We start from the raw sequence: 26,383 nt of genomic DNA on the forward strand, positions 1-26,383 counted from the left end.
CTTTCCTTGTCGTTATTGGTAACAAACTAAGTGAAATTATTATCCTGGCATGGATGGGTTTTCCATGTGAGCATGTAAAAAAGTCTTGAACCACATCCAAATTCTTCAAAAGGAGACCTATATTACAATCTATGGGGTATTAACCAAAGTAGGAATTACATTTTGCTATTCATTAGACATACATAATAAAACACATTTGAATCCTGTGATAAACAGACTACATACAACATGCTGTTTTAGCTGAAAGTAAAGAAAAAGTAATGGATCACTTGACTGGAAATTCCTTGGTCAGTTTGAACTACTACTCATTGAAATGAAATTAGGTAGGTGGCCTAATGCAGAACTTCTTAAACTTCCCCACTTGGGACCTCTTTTCACCCAAGAAATTTTTACATGATCCCAGATATATAAAATAAATATACATAACCTTTTGTTGTTGCCAAATTTTTTTATCCCCTACCGTTTAAAAAGCTTTGACCTAATGGATAGAACTCTAGATTTGGAATCAGTACTTGAGTTCAAATCTAGCCTCAGACCCTTAGTAACTGTGTTGACCCCAGGCAAGTCACAACTCCCTCTAGCGTCAGTTTCCTCATCCATAAAATAAGGATAAGATCACCTTATAGGATTCTTATGAGAGTCAAACAAGAATGTAACCATGAAGGCTATTTTAATGTTTGTTTATATAGGCAGTGCATCATTAAATAAACAACTGTCAAATTGCTTCTGCAAATAAGGGCCTTTTTTTTAGCCAGATGGGACTTTGAGAGATAATTTAGACTGACCCCTTTACAGATGAGCAAACCAAGGCCCAGGTGACAGTTACCATGTAAAGCCAGGTCTCTAGTGCTCCAATACATTTCAGGGCCCCTTCCCCTGGACTTGGAGCTCCAGGAATTTTGGAATTTTAGAAGTAAATAGGAGCTGTCAGTGGCTGACCACTGACTTCCCTCTGTTCTTTAACTGCTTCCCACTCCCCTTTCATAAACTCTCATCAGGAGCACACAAGACATTTTTTTCCCTGGGGTTTGGGGAAGCTGAGTCAGATCCCACTGACCCTTCTGATGCCTCAAAGGGAGGCAGGAGGGTTGGATTTTTTTTTAATCATAAAAGTATTTTATTATTTTCTAGTTAAATGTAAAGATAGTTTTTAACATTTGTTTTTATAAGATTTTGAGTTCAAATTTTTCTCCCTCTTCTCTCTCCCCTCCCCAATACAGAAAGCAATCTGATAAAGGTTATATATGTACAATCACATTAAACATATTTCTGCATTAGTCATGCTGTGAGAGAAGAATCGGAATAAAAGGGAAATACATCAAAAAAACAAAAAGAAACAGTATGGTTCAATCTGCATTCAGATTTTACAGTTCTTATTTATTTATTTTTAGTGAGGCAATTGGGGTTAAGTGACTTGCCCAGGGTCACACAGCTAGTAAGTGTTAGTGTCTGAGATCGGATTTGAACTCAGGTACTCCTGAATCCAAGGCCGGTGCTCTATCCACTGTGCCACCTAGTTGCCCCCATCATTGTATTTCTGAGAAGAGCTAAGTCTATCCACAGCTGATCATTGTACAGTGTTGCTGTTATTATGTACAGTATTCTCCTGGTTCGGCTCACTTCGCTCAGCATCAGTCCACAAGTTTTTCCAGGTTTTTCTGAAATCTGCCTGCTCATTGTTTCTTATAGCACAATAGTATTCCATTACATTCATATACCACAACTTGTTTAGCCATTCCCCAATTGATGGGCATCCCCTCAATTTCCAGTTCTTTGCCACCATAATGAGAGCTGCTATAAATATATTTGTACATGTGGGTCCTTTCCCCTTTTTTATGATCTCTTTGGGAGGAAGGTTGGATTTTTAACCAATCAAAGCATTACTTGGTGAGCTGGGCTTGGAGGGCTTCCTCTGGCTCAGGGCCTGAGACACAGCCTTTAGCAAAAGGCCCGTAAATCAAACCTCCCCCAGCACCTTGAGAGGAAAGGCTGGTTTTCCAATTCGTGGCCCTTAAAGGGGTAAGGGGTTGGGCGCAGGGAGCTTTTACTGGGAGATCCTTGCCCATGGACTGATGGGTAGGTGGGTAGGTGGGTGGTTGGATGGATTAGACGAGTGGGTCTAATTGGAAGGGCCGGCCAATAGGTAGGCGGCTGCATAGCGTCATGGTCCTCCAGCCGACAGGGGGCGCTGCCCCATCTCTCGTCCCGCCGCCAGAGCCACCACCTCCGGCCCTACTCGCGCGGTTGCTAAGTAGCTGAGCCGGGAGTGCGGTCCGGGAGCGCGGCCCCGGCGCGGGGTCCGGGCAGGTGAGCGCCTACCCTTCCTGAACCTTGGCGGGGATCCCTTTCGGGCCCCATCTCCGGTCCTCATCCGCGAATCACCCGAGGTCCCAATTGTCCCCTTTTTGACCCTCCCCTCCCCCGCGCCCGTCCCTTCCACGTCCTGCCCCGACACTGCCTTCCTTCCCATCCCCTCCAGCCTCCCTGCCGCCCCATTCCTGGCCTCCTCCCTCCTCCTCCGCGACCTTTCCCTCGCGCCCCGTTTCTGGACCTCCCCAGCCCCTCTCCCTTCTCCCTCCCTCCCTGACATCTCCAGCATCTCCTTCCCTTCCAGACCCCCGCCTCCGGCGGTCCCCAAAGCCCAAGGGCCACCCTTTCTTGTCCTTGCCCCGACCTCACCTCCGCTTCCCCACCCCGGTCTCTAGCCTCTGCCCCACTCCCTTCCTTTCTGCCCCCTCGTTTCTTCCTGATTTTCCCACCTCATCCTTACCCCCCAACCCATCCCCATCATTTCTCCTCGTCCCCTCCCTTCCGTAATCTAAGCAGTATTCCGGAGGGGGTAAGTACATTTGGGCAATTGAAGATGGAGAGAGGAAACGTCTGTGAGAGTAAGCATGATTTATAGTCAACAGAATATATTACATTTGCGCATTTTAAATGGTCATACCCACTGTGTCAAGGACGCGGTGATCCTTTCCCTTCTTAGCCACTGCTGATTTTTATTTTTTTTCACTAGGACTGTGACTAATTTTAATGCACATAAAGTTACAGTGATGTTTGTCTATATATGTAGCCCTCTCTGGCTCACGTTTGTAAGTGCCCGTGCACTCTCCCAATATTCCTGTCAGTCCAGGAAGTAGGAGAAAGTCATAGCCCCGGGCCCAGAAATAGTATGTGGCTTATGGGATGTCACACAAAAGACCAAGGAATGAAAACTTGCCTTTGCTCTCAGCACAATCCTTGTCTGGAGGTCTGTTTCTTATGTGAGGATCTCCCACAACCTCCTTTGCTTTGTGTGTGGATTCCCTGGGATACTATTGGTTTTAAGGCTGCAGGAAGGAGTGAGATAGAGAATTGGAGTAGGAGCTAGAAATAATTATTGATGAGCAAAGAGCAAGAACTGGATCTTGCTTAAGAAGGGGAAAAACTGGAAGCTTTTGCCTTGAAGTATAACACCGGTGTTTTATGAATTCTCTTCTGAAACAAAGGAGAAAGTTTTGTTAAGTGGATTTTTATTGATATTGTTTGTTTTCAGATTTGGTAGTTTTCCACTGTATCTTTCCCCCTTTCCTTCCTTCCAGAGAGCCATCACTTAACTTTTTTTTTTAAAGAAAAAGAAGGAAGAGAAATTCAGCAAAACAATACATACGTTCAAAAAATCTGATATTCTATACTGAGTTCCATAGCAGTTGACTTAAGCCTAATGAAAAGGAATGGGAGGAGGAGTTAGATATTTTCTTTGCTAACAAGCTTATTCTTTATCATTTCCTAACAGTCTATGTTATTTTAAGGTAGTGGTTCTATTTCCATTTCTATTTTTATAGTTTCTGTGTACATTGTTTGCCTGGCTCTGCTTACTTAATTTTGCATGAGTTCATGAAGTTTCTCCATATTCACATTTGTTGTTTCTTATGACAGTAATAATCCATTAGATTCACCGTACCACAGTTTGACCATTTTCCCGTCAATGAGCAGCTACCTTGTTTCCAGTTCTTCCTTTACTACCACAGAAAGTGCCACTATAAATATTTCGGTTTATATGGAGCCTTTTTGTTAGTGATTTTCTTGGGTTAATATGCCCAACAGCAGAATCTCAGGATCAAGGGATGGGGACATTTTGGTCACTTGCATCATCAGGAAGGAGAAGGTTAAGATTTCAGATTTCCGTGTAAACTCTCCTCTTCATATTTAGGTATACCATTTGATATTGGATAATAATGATAAATAACTGGCATTTATATAGTTATCTCACTGGGTCCTCACAACACCTCTGAGAGGTGGGTAATTTTATAATGCCTTTTTACAGTGGAAGAATCTAAGGCTGAGAGAGTTTAAATGACTTGCCCAGTGCCACAGTTAGTAAGTGTCTGAAAGAGAATTTGAACAGAGGCCCTCCTGACTCCAAGTCCAGCAATCTATGCATTGAGTTATCTAACTGTTTAGGTGGGTGTTGTTAGAGCAGAGTGTAACTTGATAGAAGACTTGGGAAGTCAGCTTGGGAATTTTTATTTGTTTTGCCCTAGGCAGACGGGTCACTCAGTGTCTGGGTTGGGCTGTCATCATTAAAGTGGCAGTAACAAGGGGTCTTATCTTACCCTTTAGTGTAAAGCTATTTAAAATATATATATTTACAGGGGCAGCTAGATGGCCCAGTGGATAAAGCACCAGCCCTGGATTCAGGAAGACCTGAGTTCAAATCCAGCCTCAGATACTTGACACTAGCTGTGTGACCCTGGGCAAGTCACTTAACCCTTATTGCCCCTCCCACCCACCCCAAATATATATATATATATATATATATATATATATACACACACACATATATTACAAATATATATTTACTAATATAATTATACATAGATTCCATAGCATTGCCTGTGCATTCGTTGATTACATGCTATTTCCCTTGTATCTTTACAAAATCCTTTGTGTTAAATTTGACATTAATTAGTATGATTTAATAAATTCTAATGGAATGTTGTTTCCCTTCCATTCAGAAATTTCTGTGTGGCTCCATGAACTCAAGATTTCCAACCATGCACCAATTGACTGTGGCCATTTTACACCATCCCAGGCCCCAGAGTAAGGTATCTATATGGTCTTTGACTTTGGTATTTGGGCTTTCCAAACCCAAATGCATATCCAGGATATTCAAAGGGATAAGTGGTGAATTAACAAGGTGAGTTTTCTCAGGAAGATCAAGCTCCCAAGCTTGGTGAGGGGTATGGACACTCTCAGAAGATGCCAACCAAGCCAGTGATAATGGATCCTAAGCATTCAGTTTCCCAGCAGCCAGTAGCCTGTGTGAGTCCACAAACTGACACAATGCTAAAAGGAGCAGGGCTGAAGAATGAGTTGCCTGAAAGGAATGAGCCTTGTGGGAGCACCTCAGAGTTTCCTTTCAATAGACTCTTAAGACTTACAACTGAGGAAATGAAATTTAACATGAAGGTCAAATCCATCACCCCCAAACCACCCAGAAAACCAAAGCTGGAGCGAACATTTTCCTTAGATGAGAGAGGCTGGAGGAGAAGGCGTTTTAGAACAAGCCGAGAAAGCCTGACAGACCCTAATGAGACAGGGTCATCAACTGGCTCCCTACAGGAGGTGATTCCAAGTCCTCCAAGTTTGACTACATTAGCTCATGATGGCAGTCATACTCACAACCTCAACAGTCTACAGAGTACCTCTTTGCAGAATATTCCTGAACCAGGAGACATAGGAAATAGTACAAATCCCCCTTCCTCCATGGATATTGTTCCTCCCACTGTGACAAGTGGCTCCCTGGAGCTTCTGCGTGGGGTTACAGCTTCAGGGAATAAACTTAGACTTTCCAAAGTATTGCCACCATTACCACTTCCCCCTTTGGAACTGAATGTAGCATCTGAAACTCTAAGGACAACTAATAAAATTGACCCAGATTATGTAAATTATAAGCATCATGCTCAAAGTAAATTGCTCCGGCCTGATAGTAGCCTGAGTGATAGTAGATTACAAAGCAGTATGGTATGTGATAGCTCTTCCACAACCTCTTTGAAGTCCTCATTCAGCCTTCTTACACCCATTCAGTCAAAGGATGTCAGAAGCAGGTAGGTGCCCCTCTTTAAAATTTCATCCTGTTGATTTTCTGTAAGTGACAGCTAGAGTCCCATTCCTCCAAGGAGATGTGGGCCCAAGATGAATGGAAGAGGTTAGAGTGTTGTATTGATATATTTTATTTTCTAAGAAAGCATCCAAAGATTATAGGCCTAATGACAGTTTTTCTATCTGCAATCCAAGGACCCAACCCAGCAAAATCACTAAATTGACCTTGAGATGATAATTTTTTTGGCCCCAGCAGCTCTCAAATACTATTAAATTGTAGAAAGGTTGCAATCTATATCTGTGGAGGGTGTGCCCATACAGATGACATCACAGTTTCTTGAAGATAACTACTATTACTGATTCTTCATCTTTCTACAGACTATGTGAGCTAACAGCTCTGTTAGTTTTACTGTAAAATTCTGTGCTGGGTAGAAGTTATCTTTAGATTAAAGAATGTTGTTTGGGTTTTTTTTGGTGGGGCAGTGGGGGTTAAGTGACTTGCCCAGGGTCACACAGCTAGTGTCAAGTGTCTGAGGCCGGATTTGAACTCAGGTCCTCCTGAATCCAGGGCCAGTGCTCTATCCACTGTGCCCCCTAGATTAAAGAATGCTTTTAAGGGATAATGATTTCCTGTAATTTGGCAGGATGTAGCTTTAATATTTAATTAATATTGACTTTTTATGGCCTGAGAGAATTCACTGTGCCTCCAGTATGTTTTCTGATTCACTGCCAGGTGAAACCAAATATACTGTAGTCCATTTGTCATTTAAAATTTACATGCCACCTTATAATGGAGTGAGTTAAAAATTACAAGAATTCTTGTATTGTTTTTTGTGGGGTTTTTTTGTTTGGTTTTTTTTGGAGGGGCAATGGGGGTTAAGTGACTTGCCCAGGGTCACACAGCTAGTAAGTGTCAAGTGTCTGAGGCTGGATTTGAACTCAGGTCCTCTTCAATCCAGGGTCGGTGCTTTATCCAGGGCACCAGGGTTTTTCTTATTTCCTTTCCTTTCCCCAACGTTTAGCCTAACATATGGTAAGTACTTAAATGCTTGTTGCCTATGACTGACTCAAGGTCACACAATGAATTAGTAACAGAACCAGGACTGGAACATGACTCCCAGGCCAGTACTCTTCCCACCTTACTGATAGAGCCCAGAAAGTAACAACAAAAACATACCCAAGGTTGAATTTTTATGGATCTTTCCCTGTACTTTTAAATAAAGGGAGAATTGAACAGCTTTTCCGTCTTTTATCTTAGGCATCAAAAGTAATCTTTTATCTGTGACCAGGCTTGCAGAGCTAGATTTGGAAAGTGCCTTTGGGCAGCAGAAATTTATGAAGGACTTGTCAAGAAGATCGATATGAGTGAGTTGTATGTTGATGCCCACCAAACTATTGTTTTCTGGTTATCTGAAAAATGATTCAGGAAACAAGTTTTATATAGCAGGGGTCTTACTTTGAAAAATGTTGAAGGTGAGTTGATTTTTTTTGGAAATTGAATCTTATTTTAAATTTGGAAAAGGAATGGAACATTGTGATGAATTATTTGTTAACGTGAAGAATTTTATAATGTGCAAAAAAAATCATCCCCTAATATATACATTGTGTTAAATTTAGTGCTTTGTATATTAGATTTTCATAAAGTCAGGACAAATCCGTTTTTATTAGCCACTATAGCATAGTAACTAACAGCTGAAAGTAGAATCATGCCAATTCTTTTTCAAATCAGTTTCTAATCACTCCCCTATTTTGTAGGCAATTTCCATGAACAGATTTGATTCAAGAAAACTGATATCTTAATATTAAAGTTTTGTAATCCTTCTTAGAAGAATGGATATTATTAACAAACTTTGGCTGCATCTCTCCAGAGAGTATATTTACTCAGATGTTTTTGCTGTATTTCTCCTTTGAAGACCTGTACCATTTGTAAGTACTTGGTAGCTTGATTCTGGAGTTCGTGCCGAATTATTTTGAACCTAGTCTATTTCATGCTTTTTCTAGGAGCTATATGGAAGGAAACCTCTTAGCTAGCGGTGCCTTATTGGGAGCAGATGAACTAGCCCGATACTTTCCAGATCGGAACATGGGACTCTTTGTGGCCACATGGAACATGCAGGGCCAGAAGGTAATCGTATTTGATCTCAGGGATTTTGCAGCTTATAGAAGTGAGAGGGGGAAGATCAGAGCAGAAGGAAAATCTATATATAGTGACATTGCAGTTATAGAATATGACAACAAGTGGAAATTCATTAATTCTCTTCTATGACCTGCTACTTGATTACTCTACCATGGGTAAGCAGTATGATGTAATGAGGTCCTGTTGTCTTTTTATCCCCACATGGAAAATGAACAGTGTACAAGCAGCTTGGCCATTTACCTAGATAGAGTGCTTCAGAGATCGATGATCTATTGTTAATAAATAGTAACAGTTTTGGCTTGTGTGAAATAGAACAAAGAAAGTATTATTTCCTCTATCATATCCATTTGTAACAGATCAGTGAAGGAAAATTTGCTACTGCCACAGATTTAATCCAGTTGGAAAAATATTTTATTCTGAGGTTTCATTATAAGGCTTGGTAAAACCACTTATATAGATCATTTCCCCACCAAAAATCATATTTTCAGAAAGCAGGAGGGAGTTTGATAGTTTTGTACATGAAGAATTTTTCTTGTGTCTTTAATAGGGTGTTTTAGAGGTTGTTGTTCCATATGTTTCCTTCTAAAATGAATAACCTGTATCAATCTGGTAGTCTCCTTTGTTAAAGCAGGATCTGTTGTTATAGTTCTTAATAATCTCTGAATGGCTTATACCCTAAAAATGAGAAGTCTGATGGCTCTTATTGAAACAGATCTACCTGCTGCCCAAGCTGGCCATGACCATGCGGTTTCTCTGATTGTCCTCACTGCCAGAAATCCAGTTAAAGTCCGAGATATAATAAATATTTCCATAAATAAGTTGAAAAGAACATTTGAGAGAACAGCAGTGGTGGCATTAATATTTGTCAGTTGCACTTTTATAGTTGGCATATTTTCTCTTTACAAGGTTTAATTTAAATTGATCACCCTAAAAACTTGTGGAATGCATTGCCTTTGTTTGAAAACATAGAACATAGAATGTCAGAGCATAAAGAGACCTTGAAGATTAGTCTAAACCCCTCTCTCATTTTATGGATGAGAGAACTGAGGCCCAGCACTGGAAATTTGCTTGATTAGATGTAACTGAATATTTAGAAAGAGAAAATGATGTTATTGTTTAAGCTTCACCAAACATTTGTTCTTTGACTTTGAGCAAGTCATTTATTTTCTTGGGACCACCTTTGGCTAAAAATAAATAAATAAGATAACCCAGTACCCACATCCCAGTAAGAAATGGAGTGTCTGTGATCCTGTAATGAAAGGTAAATTGTGTTATTCTTCTTGCGCCTTACTGTGTTTCTGATTGTCTTGTTTATATTTTACAAGTCTTTACATTGCTACTTGTCATCTCCTTTGGTCTAACAAGTTTGTTCAACTTTTGTTCAGGAACTTCCAAATAACCTGGATGACTTTTTGTTACCTTCTGAGGCTGACTATGTCCAGGACATGTACGTTTTAGGAGTGCAAGAAGGCTGTTCAGACAGGTAGTATAGCCAGTGTAAATAAGACCAGTTAACTTGTTAAATTGTATCCTTGTTTCATGTGTCTCTCCTCTTCCCATATTTATTCTTCTTGCTTTTCTAGTTCTTACCATGTTTTGTATTTGCCAAATTAAAAACCAGAACTGCTAATTATAAAAAAAAACTGTGATAGCTAGAAGATCTTGCTTTAAAGCTCAACTTTTCTGTCTGCACCTAATACTATCTGAGATATAGTAGATAGATATTGCTTATTATCATCAATAAGAATTTGGGAAAGCATCTACTTATGTGAAAGGCTCCATGGTACGTGCTGAGCATACCCAGTCTTATTTCCTTTTCTTATAATGGCCAAACTTATTTTAAAAGCAAAATATTCTTGTTTTACTTCCTCACTCCTCCCACTTTTTCTTTTTTTTTTTTTCTTTTTTGGTGGGGCAATGAGGGTTAAGTGACTTGCCCAGGGTAACACAGCTAGTAAGTCAAGTGTCTGAGGACTGATTTGAACTCAGGTCCTCCTGAATCCAGGGCTGGTGCTTTATCCACTGCATCACCTAGTTGCCCCCACTTTTTCTTAAGGAAGTGATTGTTATATAATGTTTAAAAATTTATTAAAGGCCAAAGGGAAAACACTGAGTATTCAGTTAGAAGCCCTAGCCTGTCATTTCTCAGCTTTTGACTTGGATTTCTGAATTTTGTTCTTGATTTTCCTGTGTAATGTCCAGATACTTGCCTCGTGTTTGTGGGTTGAAGCTTTCATATTATGTAGATAATACTCTGTTATGGGTGTATTAGATCCTGATGCATTCATTTTAAGATCGACTGAGAAGTCTATCCAATTTGGGTATACTCATAGAATTTTATTGTGTTTTACTTATTGTTGACATTTTTGCCAGGTTACCATGTCATCAAGGAAGAGCTTAGAAATCAGTAATCTCTGTACACAGAAGGCCCTAGAACAGAGATGCTTCTTTTTATCATGAGCCATGCTTTTCACAGGAGCTTAATCCTTTTCTTTTTATAATAGAAAGTTGCTTTAACCTTTACATGAGACTGAAAATGGCTAGTAAAGGCATCACTATGTTTATTGTGAGGAATTTAACTGTAATAATTCCCTTTGGTTAAAATAGCTTGGATTTTGTTGTTTTTTTACCTTAGGGTCTGCCCCCCCCTCCCCCTCCCCCCAGTGAGTTAATGAATAAACCCAGTAGTTTGATTCTTAACTTTGCCAGTATTTTGCGTTTGTTCTTCTGATTTTTTTGTGGGGGGGAGCAGTGAGGGTTAAGTGATTTGCCCAGGGCCACACAGCTAGTAAGTGTCAAGTGTCTGAGGCTGGATTTGAACTCAGGTCCTTCTGAATCCAGGGCCTGTGCTTTATCCACTATGCCACCTAGCTGCCCCCCCACTCTTCTATTTTGAAAACAGAATGAAAAGTTTCATATTTAGCTGTTTTGTTTCTGTCATTTCAGAGCTTGAAGTGTAGACGATTTGCTTTTATTTTCTTTCCCACAGGCGGGAGTGGGAGATCCGGCTACAGGAAACATTGGGACCCCACTATGTAATGTTGTACTCAGCTGCCCATGGTGTACTGTACATGTCAGTATTTATAAGAAGGGACCTCATCTGGTTCTGTTCAGGTATGAAATAGGGAATGAAAGAAAATAGGAATAATAGGAGGTAGGAGTGGTAACACTACTCTCAGTGGAATTGGAAATACAGTAGTGCTTCTAAAAAAACCCTGATCTTTTTTTTTTTTTTGGTGAAGCAATTGGGGTTAATTGACTTGCCCAGGGTCACACAGCTAGTAAGTGTTAAGTGTCTGAGGCCACATTTGAACTCAGGTACTCCTGAATCCAGGACCGGTACTCTATCCACTGAGCCTTGTAGTTGCCCCTGACCTTTTGTTAACATTAAAGGATGGCATCTATATACTTGTTCTTGTTACAGCACATCAGTTTATAATGAATTGCCTAAGAACAGAGATGCAGAAGTGTAACACAGATTAGTTTCTTTTACTATTAGGCTCTAAGAGGGTTTTTATTTGGAAAAACAAGTTCACATAAGAAAGTCAATACCTATTACAGATTTTCACCCCAGGTTACTTTATTAGAGGCCCCTTAAATACTTGACTGTATGTGGATTTTGCAGTAATGTCCCACTTCCCTAGCGGTCAGATTTGGAACAGCTTCAGCCATTTGGAAACATAGCTGTGCAACCTATGGTAAAAAAGGCCCCCGAGCTGCCAAAATGGCAGTGACTGAAGTTGACGCACTTTGTTCTTCAAGAGAGGTCCTGGGAGCCTCACTCAAGTCTATTTGTTGAAACCACTAAATTTATTTCACAGAAAATCTTAGCTTGCCCAGTGTTCTCCCTGCCTAACTGATTAGAAGCGGGGAGGGATAGCTCTTAGTGGTAGGAATCCCAGTAACTGATATCCTGCCAGTGAGGGTAGAGGCAGGAGAATTCTAAAATGTAAACACAATTCTCAAAACATAGCAGTCTAGGGTGATTTAGTGTTGGGGCAGATAGCCCCTGCCCCCTGGAAAGAATGAGTAAACCTCTCCTGATAAACTTGTTAGATGTGCCTCTTTGGGAAAGATTGAAAAGGCAACAGTATTATAAACTAAATAGTATAAATAGGAAAGTAATTCTGTGTTCTTTTTCTCTTGTTCCCACACACAGAGGTAGAATATTCAACAGTAACAACTCGAATTGTGTCACAGATAAAAACCAAAGGGTCATTGGGAGTCAGCTTCACCTTTTTTGGCACCTCCTTTCTCTTTATCACATCTCACTTCACTTGTAAGTCATTTATTTTCTGAATTAAGTTGTTCTATTTTAAAAATTTCTCAAAGCTTTCACCTCTTTACTTGAATAAATTATGTAAAGTACCACATAGTTCCTCATGCTTGATATTCACAAAACTACTGGATGTTTTTAATCAGTGGATTCCTCAGTCTGTAAACTGAAGGTGCCTCCTTCACCTCTGCACCCTAGAATCCCTCAGTCCTTTAAGGAGTAGCTTAGGTACTATCTTTGCTACATTACAAGGCCTTTTCTGATCCCTCAGTCACTGATGATCTCCTGACTTCGCAGAGAAGTGGTATCCACTTGTTTAAATCCATAGTGTATTTGTGGATTCTTTGAGGGTTGAACATGTTTTCTTTTTTTTTGTATCCCTAGATCTTAACATTTTGCCTCAGACATAGTAGACACTTCATAAAGATTTGAGTTGAATTAAGTTGAATAAATACAGCTTATGAATTCAGAAAAGCCTTACTCCAAATATGTAAAAATGCAGTTAATTTGTACATGTTATAATTGCTCCAAATACAGTATTTCAGATAAATCCAGGTTTTTTTTAAATGTGAGGAAGAAAACTTAAGACTTTCCTTCTCTTCTCACTACCAAAAATATATAATGCCTAGAGGGCCCCATGGCAGGGAAAATGAGAAGAAACCATGGTTTTCTTACTCAGGCCAGTTCTGGATACTTTTGGGATTAAAGTGGATATGAATTACTGATTTCATGTTCAGTATTAGATCGAATGTAGCCAAATTGACAAAGTTTGATAACTTAATACCTACAACAAACCTGTAGGGTAAATTCTGTCACTCCATTTTACGCATGAAGAAACTGAAATAGACAGATTAAGTGAATTGTCCAGGGTCACACAGCTAGTGAGGATTTGAACTCAGGTCATCCTGACTCCAAGCCTGGCACTCTATCTAGTGTACAGCTTAGATTTTTAGAACAAACTTTACCCTTCCTCCCTCCTCCTTACCATCCCCCCCCCCAAAATAAAATTAATCTTTATGTAGACTTGGCAATATCAGTTATCTCCAGATTTGGGGACCTAGTTCTTGAGGCATCAGAATAATAAGGACTGAATTTTGTGGCTGGTTACCTAATATACTGTAACACAGCATTGCAGGAATTTTTGTTGAAACTTCTTTGCATCACCAGTTTTTTTAACCCTTCAGAAAGCTAAATAACTATTTTGACCTCTTGATACCTCAGAAATTGTGCTAATTTCCAAAAGCTTAAATAATTGAGACATGTAAATCATCATAGCTCAACCCTTCAGAATTCTCTTCTTCCATCTCCTTCCCATTCCCCTGAAACAGCACTCTGTGAATACTTGCACAAAGGAAAGTCTTCAGTTTTGTTTTTGGTGTCCTTGAAGACCGGACTATAACCTTAGGGAAGATAGTCTTCTCAGTATAGTTGAATGGCACAAGACCCAAGGTAGCAGAAAGAACACCAGAATATGAGATGAGAGTCACAACTTGGATTATATTCTCAACTCTGTCTGCTGCTTTATGACTTTAAATGAATATCTTGACCTTTTGGTCTCAGTTTCTTCGTATGTAAAATGAGGGGCTTAGACCCCTCATAAATGATGTCTTTAATTTCTGACAAATCTGAAATTCTATTATTTTATAACTGTTGTGGCAAAGCTTCTGCATATTTTTTTTTGCTTTTGCATATTTATAAAACAAGAGTCAAAGACTGGACCCCACATTTGTAGATACCTGGTAGTTTAAATGCAGTGGTCAGGTCTGCACAATGGGTAATTCATTTTTTCAGGGTGGGGAGATAAGATACATGTTCTGGTTTAAATCCCCAAACTTTGTTCATTTGGCTATATTAGATTGAGTCCTGAAAATACATTGTAATGCAGGAGTTTGTGTCTTCTTTTTTTTTTTTTAATTTTTGCAGGGCAATGAGGGTTAAGTGACTTGCCCAGGGTCACACAGCTAGTTAAGTGTCAAGTGTCTGAGGCTGGATTTGAACTTGGGTACTCCGGGTACTCCTGAATCCAAGGCCAGTGTTTTATCCACTATGCCACCTAGCTGCCCCTTGTGTCTTCTTTAAGTGCATCGCACTTTAAATACCCAAAGAGTTTCTAGATTTGTTTGAATTTATGAATGTATGTGTCACATACCTTCTTTAATTCTTCCCTTTTTTTGCAGCTGGTGATGGGAAAGTATCTGATCGACTGTTAGACTACAGTAAAACTATCCAAGCACTTACACTTCCTAAGAATGTCCCAGATACAAATCCATATCACTCTAGTTCCTGTGAGTATTCAAATCTAAATGTAAATTGTTTCTAAAAAACACTGACATAAGCATGTTCATATGTCGTTTGTAATGAATCATTCAGCCACTTAAACAGAAAGCATATTTTCTGTCATGCCTTAGAGAGTTGTGTAATAGAAAAATGTTTTAATTAAAATGCAATAAAGTGGGGGCGGCTAGGTGGCAAAGTGGATAGAGCACCGGCCCTGGAGTCAGGAGTACCTGAGTTCAAATCCGGCCTCAGACACTTAACACTTACTAGCTGTGTGACCCTGGGCAAGTCACTTAACCCCAATTGCCTCACTTAAAAAAAAAAAATGCAATAAAGTGGGGGCAGCTAGGTGGCACAGTGGATAAAGTACGAGCCCTGGATTCAGGAGGACCTGAGTTAAAATCTGGCCTCGGACACTTGACACTTACTAGCTGTGTGACCCTGGGCAAGTCACTTAACCCCCATTGCCCCACAGAAAAATAAAATAAAAAACCAAAACAAAATGCAATAAAGTAAGCATTTATTAAGTGTCTGTTGGGTGCAGAACCCTTTGCAGGACTCTAGAAGTGATATAAAGTTTAGATGAATCATGATTCTTGCCCCTTATAGTCTCCTGTGGGCACAAAAGGTAACAGATATATATTATATATACACACACACACACACACACACACACACATATATATATAGAGAGAGAGAGAGAGAGGTACAAAGGTACAAAACAAGAAGGGACAGAGGGGAGGTAATTTCAAGATCAACACTTATTAAAATAACTTCTAGCAAACTAGTCTCATTCATATAAAACAGCCTATGATCCTCCTTATTACAAAGTATGAGAGGGCATAATTTAAAATCTCACCCCCAAGTGTCTTCAAAGGCCATTTTATATTTTGTTTTTGTTATTCCATTTTGCAGAAGAAAAATTGAGATACAGAAATAGTACCTCGTTCATGCTAGTTAGTATCCCAATTTGACTATAATACTGTACTTTGTCATTGGATGAATTGTAGCTTTTTTAAGTGGAAGTCAAAAGAATCAATAGAAATTTTAAAAGTTCAATATTTTATTTAAATGTTAAAATTTAAATATTTTATTAAAAACATAACGTTGAAGATCAATATAATCAACTAAACTTGCTTAGGAACTATTTACACTTAAGTTAATTTCAAAGTATGAAATGGTAAAATTTTCTGCCATTCTCTTAAAGTCCTCATGAGGATTCTTTGCCCATTCACTCTCATTCAATTTTCCTCTTTATTTGACTGTAATTAAAATATAATATGTTCTTTTGGTTCTACTTTTTTCACTACAAAGATCTGTCTTCTTTGAATTCCTTATACTTGTTGAGTCTAATTACATTATAGAATTCCAATACTTAATGTACCATTATTTATTTAACTACTTTCCTATTATTGAACATTTCCCACTTTTTTCACTTATTCATAATGCTCTTAGGAAAATCTTTGAACAGTCTCTAAAAAATTTTACAATATCTTTCAGGGTCTGTTCCCAACAATGAATTTTTTGTGTCAAAGGGTACATGGTTCTTTTTGTAACTTCTAATACATATTATCAGATTGCTCTCCAAGAAAATTCTACAAATTTGAAATTCCACTGGGAACGAAAGATTATGTTTGTTCCTTCATAACCCTACCAGCATTTATTTTTGTTGCTTTTAATTATTTTTGCTAATTTAATGAGTATGAATAATTTGCACCTTTCTGAATATTTGTTAAAAGTAATTAATGTTTTACTTGATTATTAGAAACTTGTTTTCTATTTTTGAAACTCTCTCTTCATATCCCTTACCTTTTTATTAGTGTGAATTTGTCTTTGCTTTTAAATTTCAAGGAAACTACCAAATAGTGGGCCATTGCATAGCCAAGAAAACACTTCTGCTTATCACTTTGCCACAGATCTAGACAGACTTCTCTGTCTATTTCAGAACTGGTCCTCCTTTTCTCTAGATTGTCAGTCTTCAGAATTTAATGAGTACCTCTTGGGTGTCTTTGTTGGGCCATTCAGAGCTTTATGTACAGTAAATATCCCTACTAGTTTCTTGTGTTGTAGTGCTCAACTAGGAAATAGAGCACTAATGAACCTTCTAACATTTGCTTCAGTGGATGTCACAAGTCGATTTGATGAAGTGTTCTGGTTTGGAGACTTCAATTTTCGACTGAATGGTGGACGGATGGCAGTAGAGTCAATCCTGAAACAGAATCTTGAGATGAACATGTCAGAACTACTTCAGCATGACCAACTTATTAAAGAAATGAAGAAAGGTAAGTAAGTGGTATAGCTATTGTTTTCTGTTCATTTTTAAATGTTGGAAGGCTAAGTTATTTTGGCCTGATGGACTTTGTGAAAACAAAGGCAGAACCTTGAGATAGACAGACCTTATCATTCTTGCCTTGCCTTTGTGCCTTGCAGGATCCATCTTCAAGGGGTTCAGGGAAGCAGACATTCACTTCTTCCCTTCATATAAATTTGATGTTGGAAAGGACAGCTATGACAGCACTTCCAAGCAGAGGACGCCTTCTTATACAGTAAGAGGTCTTCATTCCTTACCCTTCCTTCTAGGGAGGCAGTGCCTTTTTCTCAGTGTTGAACTGTATTCTTACATGTTCCTGAGAGTATGGCAACAGCTCATAATGTTTCCCTTGGACGTGGCTAGACATGTATTTTCATTGAATTAGTCTGCTTTCTGAGTGTGACACATTGGATAGCACTACCTATGGCCATCTGCCAAAACAAATATTTATTGTTTGAAAAAACCCGGACCTTACTAAGTCCATTTAATTCCAAAATTGATATCCAGCTGGAAAATCTGCACATGTGGACTTTTGGTTGTCACAATGATCATAAAAATAAAAATGCCACTATGTAGAAACTGCCTAGAATTTTAGCCAATGATATTTTTTTATTGGTTCCATAGAATCAGATTTGATTTCAGCAGACTTTGGGGGAATAATGTTATTATAAAGACTATATCATCTGATTAATTATAAATAGCCTTAAACACTAAAAGAAAAATACCATATATTTTCTGAAGCTCCCATTTCTACTAAATGCATTTGTAGAAAACTCAGATTCCTTTGCATAAAGGAACTGGCAGAATTAATGTTCTGTGAATGTAACTAACTTCTTATTCTTTCATAAGACATGAGAAAACATACATCCTGCTTGTCAATGATTCATTGAATACCAATGAACATTAGTAAAGAAATGGATTTTTTTATTCTAAGGTATACTTTAAAATAGCTTTATAGTCTAATATCCTAATCTTTGAATACAATACAAAAATACATTGAATACAATTGAAATTGAAATACATTGAATACAACACAAAGAATGCCTGAAATTGTAAACACAAGTAACTTTCAAGTGAAATAAATTCTGTGGAAGTGAAGTGAGTCCTGAAATGGGTTGAGTTGAGTGATTTTGTTTTTTTTGTTTTTGTTTTTTGGCAGGGCAATGGGGGTTAGGTGACTTGCCCAGGGTCACACAGCTAGTAAGTGTCAAGTGTCTGAGGCTGGATCTGTTTTGTTTTGTTTTTTTGTTTTGTGGGGCAGTGAGAGTTAAGTGACTTGCCCAGGGTCACACAGCCAGTGTCAAGTGTCTGAGGCTGGATTTGAACTCAGGTCCTCCTGAATCCAAGGCCAGTGCTTTATCCACTGCGCCACCTAGCTGCCCCTCGTCTGAGGCCGGATTTGAACTCAGGTCCTCCTCAATCCAGGGCCAGCGTTTTAATCACTGCGCGCCCCCCCCCCCCCATATTTGTTTTAAACAGGAGAATAGTAGAAGTGAAAGGGGAAGAAAAAAATTAGAAAAAAAACAGATCAGGTCCCTTTCATTCACTCCTGGGGTTAGGGGGAAAAATTGTTAACCAAACAAGCAAAAAAAAAGATCACAAAAGATAAAATAGATAATTTCAATTACATAAAATTGAATGCTTTTGCACAAACAAAATCAACTTGGATAAAAAAGGGAAGTGATTGAACAAAAAATCTTTGCAGCAGTTATCTCTAATGAAGATATATAGGGTATATAGGTATATCTAGGGTAAATACAAATTTATTATGACCAAAATTTATTTCCTTTGCTTAAATGCATATTTGAAAAAAATTTTAAATATTAACAATCAATCATAGCAAAGATTGCTTTAAATCACCAGTAGATGGAGACTTGCAATTAAGAACAACTCTTGAGGTTTTACCTCAAACCCAGTGGACTGACAAAGATTGGCAAAGGTGAGAATAGTCAGTGTTGGAGAGGCTGTGAAAAGATAGGCACACTGGAACTGCAAAAGCTGTTAATGGAACTGCAAAGTGGTCCAGTCATTCTGGAAAGCAGTTTGGAATTATGCTAAGAAAGTGACTAAAATGTCCATACCTTTTCAATGACAGATGCCCCTCCAAGGTGATTTAAAAAAAAAGTTCCTATATGTCCCAAAATATTACTTTGAGCACTTTTTTGTAGTAGCAAATAGCTAAGAACAAACTACATATCCATTGATTGGAGAATTGCTGAACAAGTTAAAATTCATGAATATAATGGAATATTACTGTAGTGTAGGAAAAGATGAATACAGGAAGACATATGAACTGATATAAAGAGAAATTTTTTAAAAAACAGGAAACCAGGGAGTGGCTAGGTGGCGCAGTGGATAAAGCACCAGCCCTGGATTCAGGAGGACCTGAGTTCAAATCTGGCCTCAGACACTTGACACTTATTAGCTATGTGACCCTGGGCAAGTCACTTAACCCCCATTGCCCCGCAAACCCACCCTCCCCCCAAAAAAAACCCAAAACAGGAAACCAGTTTACACAGTGACCACTACAATGTAAATGTAAAAAAGAACAGATAATAAAAACAAAAGGCTGTGAAATTATAATGATCCAGCTTGGTCCCAAAGGAAAGATAAGATAATTCATCTCCCTCCCTTCTTTGTAGAGATGGGGAAACTATAGGTGTGGAACATTGCATTTAATGTCAGGCTTGGTTGATGTGTTGGTTAGTTTTGTTGAACTGGGTTTTTCCTCTTATTTGTCAAAGAATAACTCTCTAGAAAGGTGAGGAAGAATAATGTATTGGGGAATGTACATGAAGTAAGAACAAAATATCTCTATAAAATTTTTTAAAAAGAAATGAAATGTGAGCAGACCATGTGTTCCTGTAGAATTCAGCCTAGTTTCCCTGCCTTTTGTAATCTCTCCCTATAGGATCGAGTTGTATATAAAAGCCGTCAAAAAGATGATATCTGCCCAGTCAAGTATTCTTCCTGTCCTGGAATCAAGACTTCTGATCACCGTCCAGTGTATGGTCTGTTCCGTGTAAAAGTGAGACCTGGGAGAGACAAGTCAGTGTCCCATTCATGCATCTCTTTTCATGAGGGGTCATATCAGCTGATCTTAGGGTTAGGACTTCCAGAGTTCACAGATTCTTGTCAGGTCTTCAGGTGGTGGTGTTTGAATTTGGGATTTGACTTGATTTAAGCTCAGCATCATATCTTCACATTTTGGAGCTCTGTAAATCAGAGATACCACTACTATGGATGAATAGCCCATGTTAAAATGATTGTTCTATATTGATTTGTTTGAATGCATTTGTGTAATACCTCCCAAAAAGTTCAGATCTTTTTTTGTTGTTGTTCTACCTAGAAGTCTTGGTGATTTTTAAAAAAATTCTAAGTTGCATTTGAATCTCATGGATTACAATTTTCTAAGGATATATATATATATATATATATATATACACATACATATATATATATATATACACACATACACATATACACACATACACACACATATGTATATATTACACACACATATATACTTTCTACATGCATACATATACATTTATAAATACATATACATATAGTGTGTGATCTTCATTGTTATCTCAGGAGGGCAAGAGGTCAACTCAAAATCATCTCTAAGATAACTCATTGAGGGGGCAGCTAGGTGGCGCAGTGGATAAAGCACCGGCCCTGGATTCAGAAGAACCTGAATTCAAATCCAGCCTCAAGACACTTGCCACTTACTAGCTGTGTGACCCTGGGCAAGTCACTTAACCCCCATTGCCCCGCCCAAAATAAAACAAACCAAAAAAAAAAAAAAAGATAACTCATTGATAATAGGCCCAACTTGCTTCCATATTGTTTTTTCTTCTTAAAACCAAGTTTTTTGATACATATTTCAGTGGAACATTCAAAGTTGGATGGTAAACCAGCTCTTCAATCAGGAGAATATAATCCTTAGATCGGTTGTTTTTTGTTTTGTATATCCAATACCTTGAACACGTTTGATAAATCATTTTGCCTTGAGCATTAGAAAACTAGAGCAGCTAGCACCAGAAAGGAAAGCTATTGATGTATTATTCTCTAAGACAGTGCTCTCCAAATTGGGGCCCCTTTGAGGGGTTTTTGTAATTAATCCATTCTGTTTCAATCTCAGGGCAGCTAGGTGGTACAGTGGATAGAGCACTGACCCTGGAGTCAGAAGAACCTGAGTTCAAACCTGGCCTCTGATATTTAATAGCCGTGTGATCCTGAACAGGATCACTTAATCCTTATTGCCTCAAAAAAACCAAAAACAATGTACCTATATTCTGCCCTAACATCACCTTGTGATTCTAAATCCCCCTTGGCAAGTGGACTCTGCATTCCAGACTTATTCACTGCATTGACCAGTAAGAGCCCTGCCTCCTAGTTTTGTATATTGAGTGGGACATAGTAGTTGCACTCGATGAACGGACACAGATGGATTGAAAACTACACCACAGATTTCATTATGTTATCTTTCCCCTCCAATTTATTCCTCTTTCCAAACTTCCCTAATACTATTAAGGGCACCACCAGCCTTCCAGTCATCCAGGTTCACAAGACTCCTGACTTTCCCTCATCTCACAAACAGATCCAGTTATTTCCCAAATCTTATTTCTACCTACACATTTTTCACATCTGTCCCCTTTTCTCTATTCACACTGCCACAACCCCGATTAAGGTTCTTAAAACCTCTTGCATGGTGTTTTATAAAGGCCTCCTTAATAGGTTGCCCTCCCTCAGGTCTCTCCCCTTTTCCATATAACTGCCAGTGTCAGTGGGGTACTCAGTAAATTCCAGAGGCTCTCAATTACATCTAGGATCAAAGGTTGTTATTTCATATTTATTTTATCCTTTTTAATTTCTATTTTCATGTTTTATGATATATATATATAATTATTAGGATAGCAGTACATAAATGTAAGAAATAAGCAAATATACATACCTAGTTGGCGGTGTTTGGAGACCACTGCCTAAAGCCACTCTTGTACTCAACCACAAAGAGCCATTTATAAAGGCACCGGGAAAATGTATGCATTTGCCAAAGGGAAAGAAATCTTGTTTTGTTGTAGCTTTTACTCAATCTAAATTGTTGCCTGGTTTTGCTATTAAGAAGCCATATCCAGATCAGTTTCTTTTTCCTTTACAGCATTCCTCTAGCTGCTGGCAAATTCGATCGAGACCTCTATTTATTAGGAATTAAAAGACGCATTTCAAAGGAACTTCAGAAACAGCAAGCACTTAAAGATCAAAAATCCAGTATGATCTGTACTGTTTCCTGAGGAAGCTGGCCTTGCAAGAACCTGACAAACTGACAGGAAGGGAAGATCCCCCCAGCGAGCCAAATGAATACTTCAATCTGTATCTGAAGAGAACTCACTGTAAAAGAGTGAAATTGTTTTGTGAGTGATTGATCACCTATGCCATCTTTAAGGACCCATGAAGACTATCTGAAAAGTGGTTCTGTTCTCTGTATCTTACCAAAAATGTAACATGCTGGCTGTAAAAACTTAGTAATGGTGTGGGACCTAATTTGTCAGTGTCCCAGGAAGGACAGATATCCGGAGAACAATTTGCATTCCTTGTAAATAAATAAATCACTCCTTTATTTGCTGTACTTCCATTATGAGCAAGGCAAATTATACTTATTGACATTTCAGGTAATACTAGCCTTTTTCAGGGTTGCAAATATTGTGTTCTTCCAATAGAACATTAATACAATCACTGGCACTCTGCTTTGGCAAACACCTGAATTACAATTTGCCCTGAACAGCTTATATGATCTAAGGCAGTACTTTATTTCCTTAATATTTTCTGCCAAAAAGTTCTCTATAACCTGACTAAATTTCACTCTTTAAAAATAGATATTTTGGCCATATACCCCACAGCTATTGCATCTTAACTCTTCTAGGTCCATCTGTGTTCTTCCTAAATTTAGCCTCCAAAGATATACCCAACCCCTGCAATATCTATGTCTGTCGATCTATCTGTCTATCTAATCTATCTAACCTATCTATCTCCTTTCCTGTATACATAATTCCCCTAATTACTATTGAATAGAATGCCACAGGATAGTGAGCCATTTGCTTAATGGCCCACTTCTCCCTTACCCACAGGCATTGGATCATGGGAGTAGAGTAGGTAGTTTGTCAGTTGTGCTCAGGGAAGTTTTAAAGGCTAACTTTGTGGCTTAGGACCACTTAGGATTGTCCTTGGGACATGAACCCCAAACCCAAGAGTCACTAGTAAGAGGACAAGAGGCCATGCCCTTAACAATCCCAGGAGATAACTGAAAGCTAGCTTGACTCCGGGGAAGGGGAGTACACAAGGTGATTCTTTAAGATTGATACTATACATGCAGTGTCTTCACAGAACTTCATTCATCCTTAAGACTTTTATCTCACAGAAGTTACCCCTAAGTGTCATTTTATGTAAATGACTTCAAGATCTTTGGGAAACAAGGGAACATTGTAGAAAGGATATGTTTGCACATAATCTTGTTTTACTCTGTTTAGGTCATTTGCTTTTTTTTTTTTTTAAGAATCAGCCACAGAATAGTATCGTTTAAAATCCTTTTCATTTACTTGCCTAACGGTTTGGATATTTGGATATTTTGCACTAATCCTGGAGAATCAACTACAGATTTTTAAGAGGGTTTATAGCAATACTTTTGTTTTCTTTCTTGTCTTATATTCAAAAAATGTTATGCCTTGAATATGTGGCAGTCAAGGTAGAGTCAAATCTAGTCTTCTAAATTAATATTTATTTTTCATATTTATATTTTAAAATAAATATATATTAAAATTTTTTAAATGAACATAGACCTTACCTGTAGGTGTGTTTACTTAGTTATTTTAGAGTTCTAACAGAAAAAAAGTGACATTCAAAGTTGAAAAGTTAAGAATGAAAAAACAACTGACCAGAACCTTTCTGAATTTCAGTTACATAACTTCTATTTTCTAGTCTATAAGTAAAATTTACTGTAAATACATCAGAAAATAGAGTATATTTAAGCGAGTCTCCCAATTTCTGCCACAGGAATGGACTACAAAATTTGAATCTCCCATATAAACTTGTGTTTGTGTCAACAAAGAACATTTTTTAAAAATTCAGCTTTTAAGACATTTGGAAAATTCTATTTTATCTCATAGGTAAGATCCTATTAGGAAGAATTTTCCATTCAATTTGTTTTATTTTACTGGGATGTTGTATAAAATATTGCTTAAATAAGTGGCCCATACATTTCACTTGAAAATCATTGTTGTGTTGGTTTTTGTTTAATAAGATTTGACCTCAGCAAATTTTTGCAGATTCAGAAATTTTTTTTTTCCAAATGAAGAGGAGAAATAAACTTTATTTCTTCAACTTTAAAGTAATTCGAGGGGCAGCTAGGTAGCGGAGTGGATAGAGCACTGGCCCTGGGTTCAGGAGGACCTGAGTTCAAATCTGACCTCAGACACTTAACATTTACTAGCTGTGTGACCCTGGGCAAGTCACTTAACCCCCATTGCCCCGCAAAATAATAATAATAACAAACTTTAAAGTAATTCATATATTAATTGATTTATACAGTAGTTTGTGATTAAGAACTTGGAAGGCACTATATAAATCTGATTTTTAAAATCACTAATTCTGTGTTGAGTAAATTGCTTAACCATGAACATTTAGATTCTTTATGAAACGAATTCACTCCTGGAAAATTATAAAGTAATTTTGATTAAGCATAAATTACTATTGTACAATTTCTGGATGAAAAAAAACTTATTTGCTAATTTCCCAAGCAATAATCAAATCTGCTTAAAATTTGATTAATCTGAGTTGCTTATATAAAAGATTTTTGTTTATCAGGTCTCTGATAAATTGTTTTCATCTTGATTTTTTTTTTTTACTTAAGCTATACTTTTTTTGTACTTACACAATTAAAACTGAGTTGCCAAGAAACAAACCCAAAATATGGTCTGTGGTTTCCTAATCTTCCTTTGGTATTTTTTTTTTTAGTTAACAAAAATCTACTTTCCCTTCAGCCTTTTCCTTTGTCCCCCGCAGCCCCCACAAAACCAAAAAACAAAACCTTTAAAACACTAGTAAAAGAAATATTCAGTCAAACAAGAGATTCCCACATTGAACATGTCCAAAAAAGTAAGTCTGATTCTTCATCTCAAATTTATCACTTCTCTTTCAAGAAGTATGTAGCCTGCTTCATCATAGATCTTCTGGTTGGTCCCTGTAGTTATTAGATTTCTTAAGTATTTCAAAGTTATTTGTCTTTATGATGTTACTGTATCAATTGTTCTATTTCATTCCGTTAATTAGTTTATACAGGCTTTCCAAGGATTCACTGAAACTATCCCTTTCATTTCTTACAGGATGATAGTATTCCATTCTATTCATATACTAGAATTTGTTCAGTCATTCCCTAACTGATGGGCACCCTGTCTTAGTTTCCAATTCTGTACCACTACAAAAAGAGCTGCTATAAATACATCATATGCGTGGATCCTTTACCTTTCTTTGATCTCTTAGGAGTACAGGCCTAGTAGTGCTATCTCTGGCTCAATGAACATGTGCAGTTTAATAACTTTTGGGGCATAGTCCCAATTGCTTTCCAGAATGGCTGGACCAATTCACAGCTCCGCCTACAATGCATCCATGTGCTTGTTTTCCTGCAGCCCTCCCAACATGTCATTTTCCTTTTTTGTTGTTTGCTTACCTGTTAGGTATGATTTAAAAGTTCAGAGTTCTTTTAATTTGCATTTCTAGAATTATTAGTGTTTAGAACAATTTTTTCATTTGACTATAGATGACTTGGATTTCTTCCTTTGAAAGCAGCAGCAGCCTGTTCATATCCTTTGACCATTCATCAATTGCTTCTCTTCGTACTTCAACTTGATTACTAGTAAGGTATGGTTATTTTCTTTTCTTTTTTTTTTTTTAATAAAAGTACTTTATTATTTTCCAGTTACATGTAGAGATAGTTTTCAACACTTGTTTTTATAAGATTTAAAATTTCAAATTTTTTTCCTTCCCTTCCCTAGACAGCAAGTAATCTGATATAGGTTTTATATACATATAATAACACAAACATATTTCTGCATTAGTCATGATATGAGAAGAATCATGGCAAAAAGGAAAAACCTCAAAAAAGAAAAACAACAGCACCAAAACCAAAAGAAATAGTAAGGTTCAATCAGCATCCATACTCCACAGTTCTTTTTTTTTTTTTCTGGATTTGGAGATCCTTTTCCATCATGAGTCCTTTGGAACTTTCTTGTACCATTGTATT

General features: G+C 37.9%; 1 protein-coding gene across 2 annotated transcripts; it reads left to right on the forward strand.

Annotated features, from left to right (window-relative positions):
• Positions 1–2,195: 2,195 nt before the first annotated feature.
• INPP5E (inositol polyphosphate-5-phosphatase E) lies at positions 2,196–26,119 on the forward strand. Of its 2 annotated transcripts, XM_043988974.1 has the most exons (11): positions 2,196–2,307; positions 4,998–6,089; positions 8,086–8,209; positions 9,607–9,704; positions 11,211–11,335; positions 12,381–12,500; positions 14,675–14,782; positions 16,895–17,056; positions 17,205–17,320; positions 19,997–20,133; positions 22,250–26,119. In XM_043988974.1, exons 2-11 carry the CDS (start codon positions 5,242–5,244, stop codon positions 22,380–22,382), a joined length of 1,971 nt encoding a protein of 656 aa, XP_043844909.1. In that variant the 5' UTR covers positions 2,196–2,307; positions 4,998–5,241; the 3' UTR covers positions 22,383–26,119. The 2 variants fall into 2 exon arrangements, with proteins under 2 accessions (XP_043844909.1, XP_043844910.1); XM_043988975.1 differs by lacking the exon at positions 19,997–20,133.
• The last annotated feature ends 264 nt before the right edge of the window (positions 26,120–26,383 follow it).

Source organism: Dromiciops gliroides, chromosome 2 (assembly GCF_019393635.1).
Source record: "Dromiciops gliroides isolate mDroGli1 chromosome 2, mDroGli1.pri, whole genome shotgun sequence".
Lineage (NCBI taxonomy): Eukaryota > Metazoa > Chordata > Mammalia > Microbiotheria > Microbiotheriidae > Dromiciops > Dromiciops gliroides.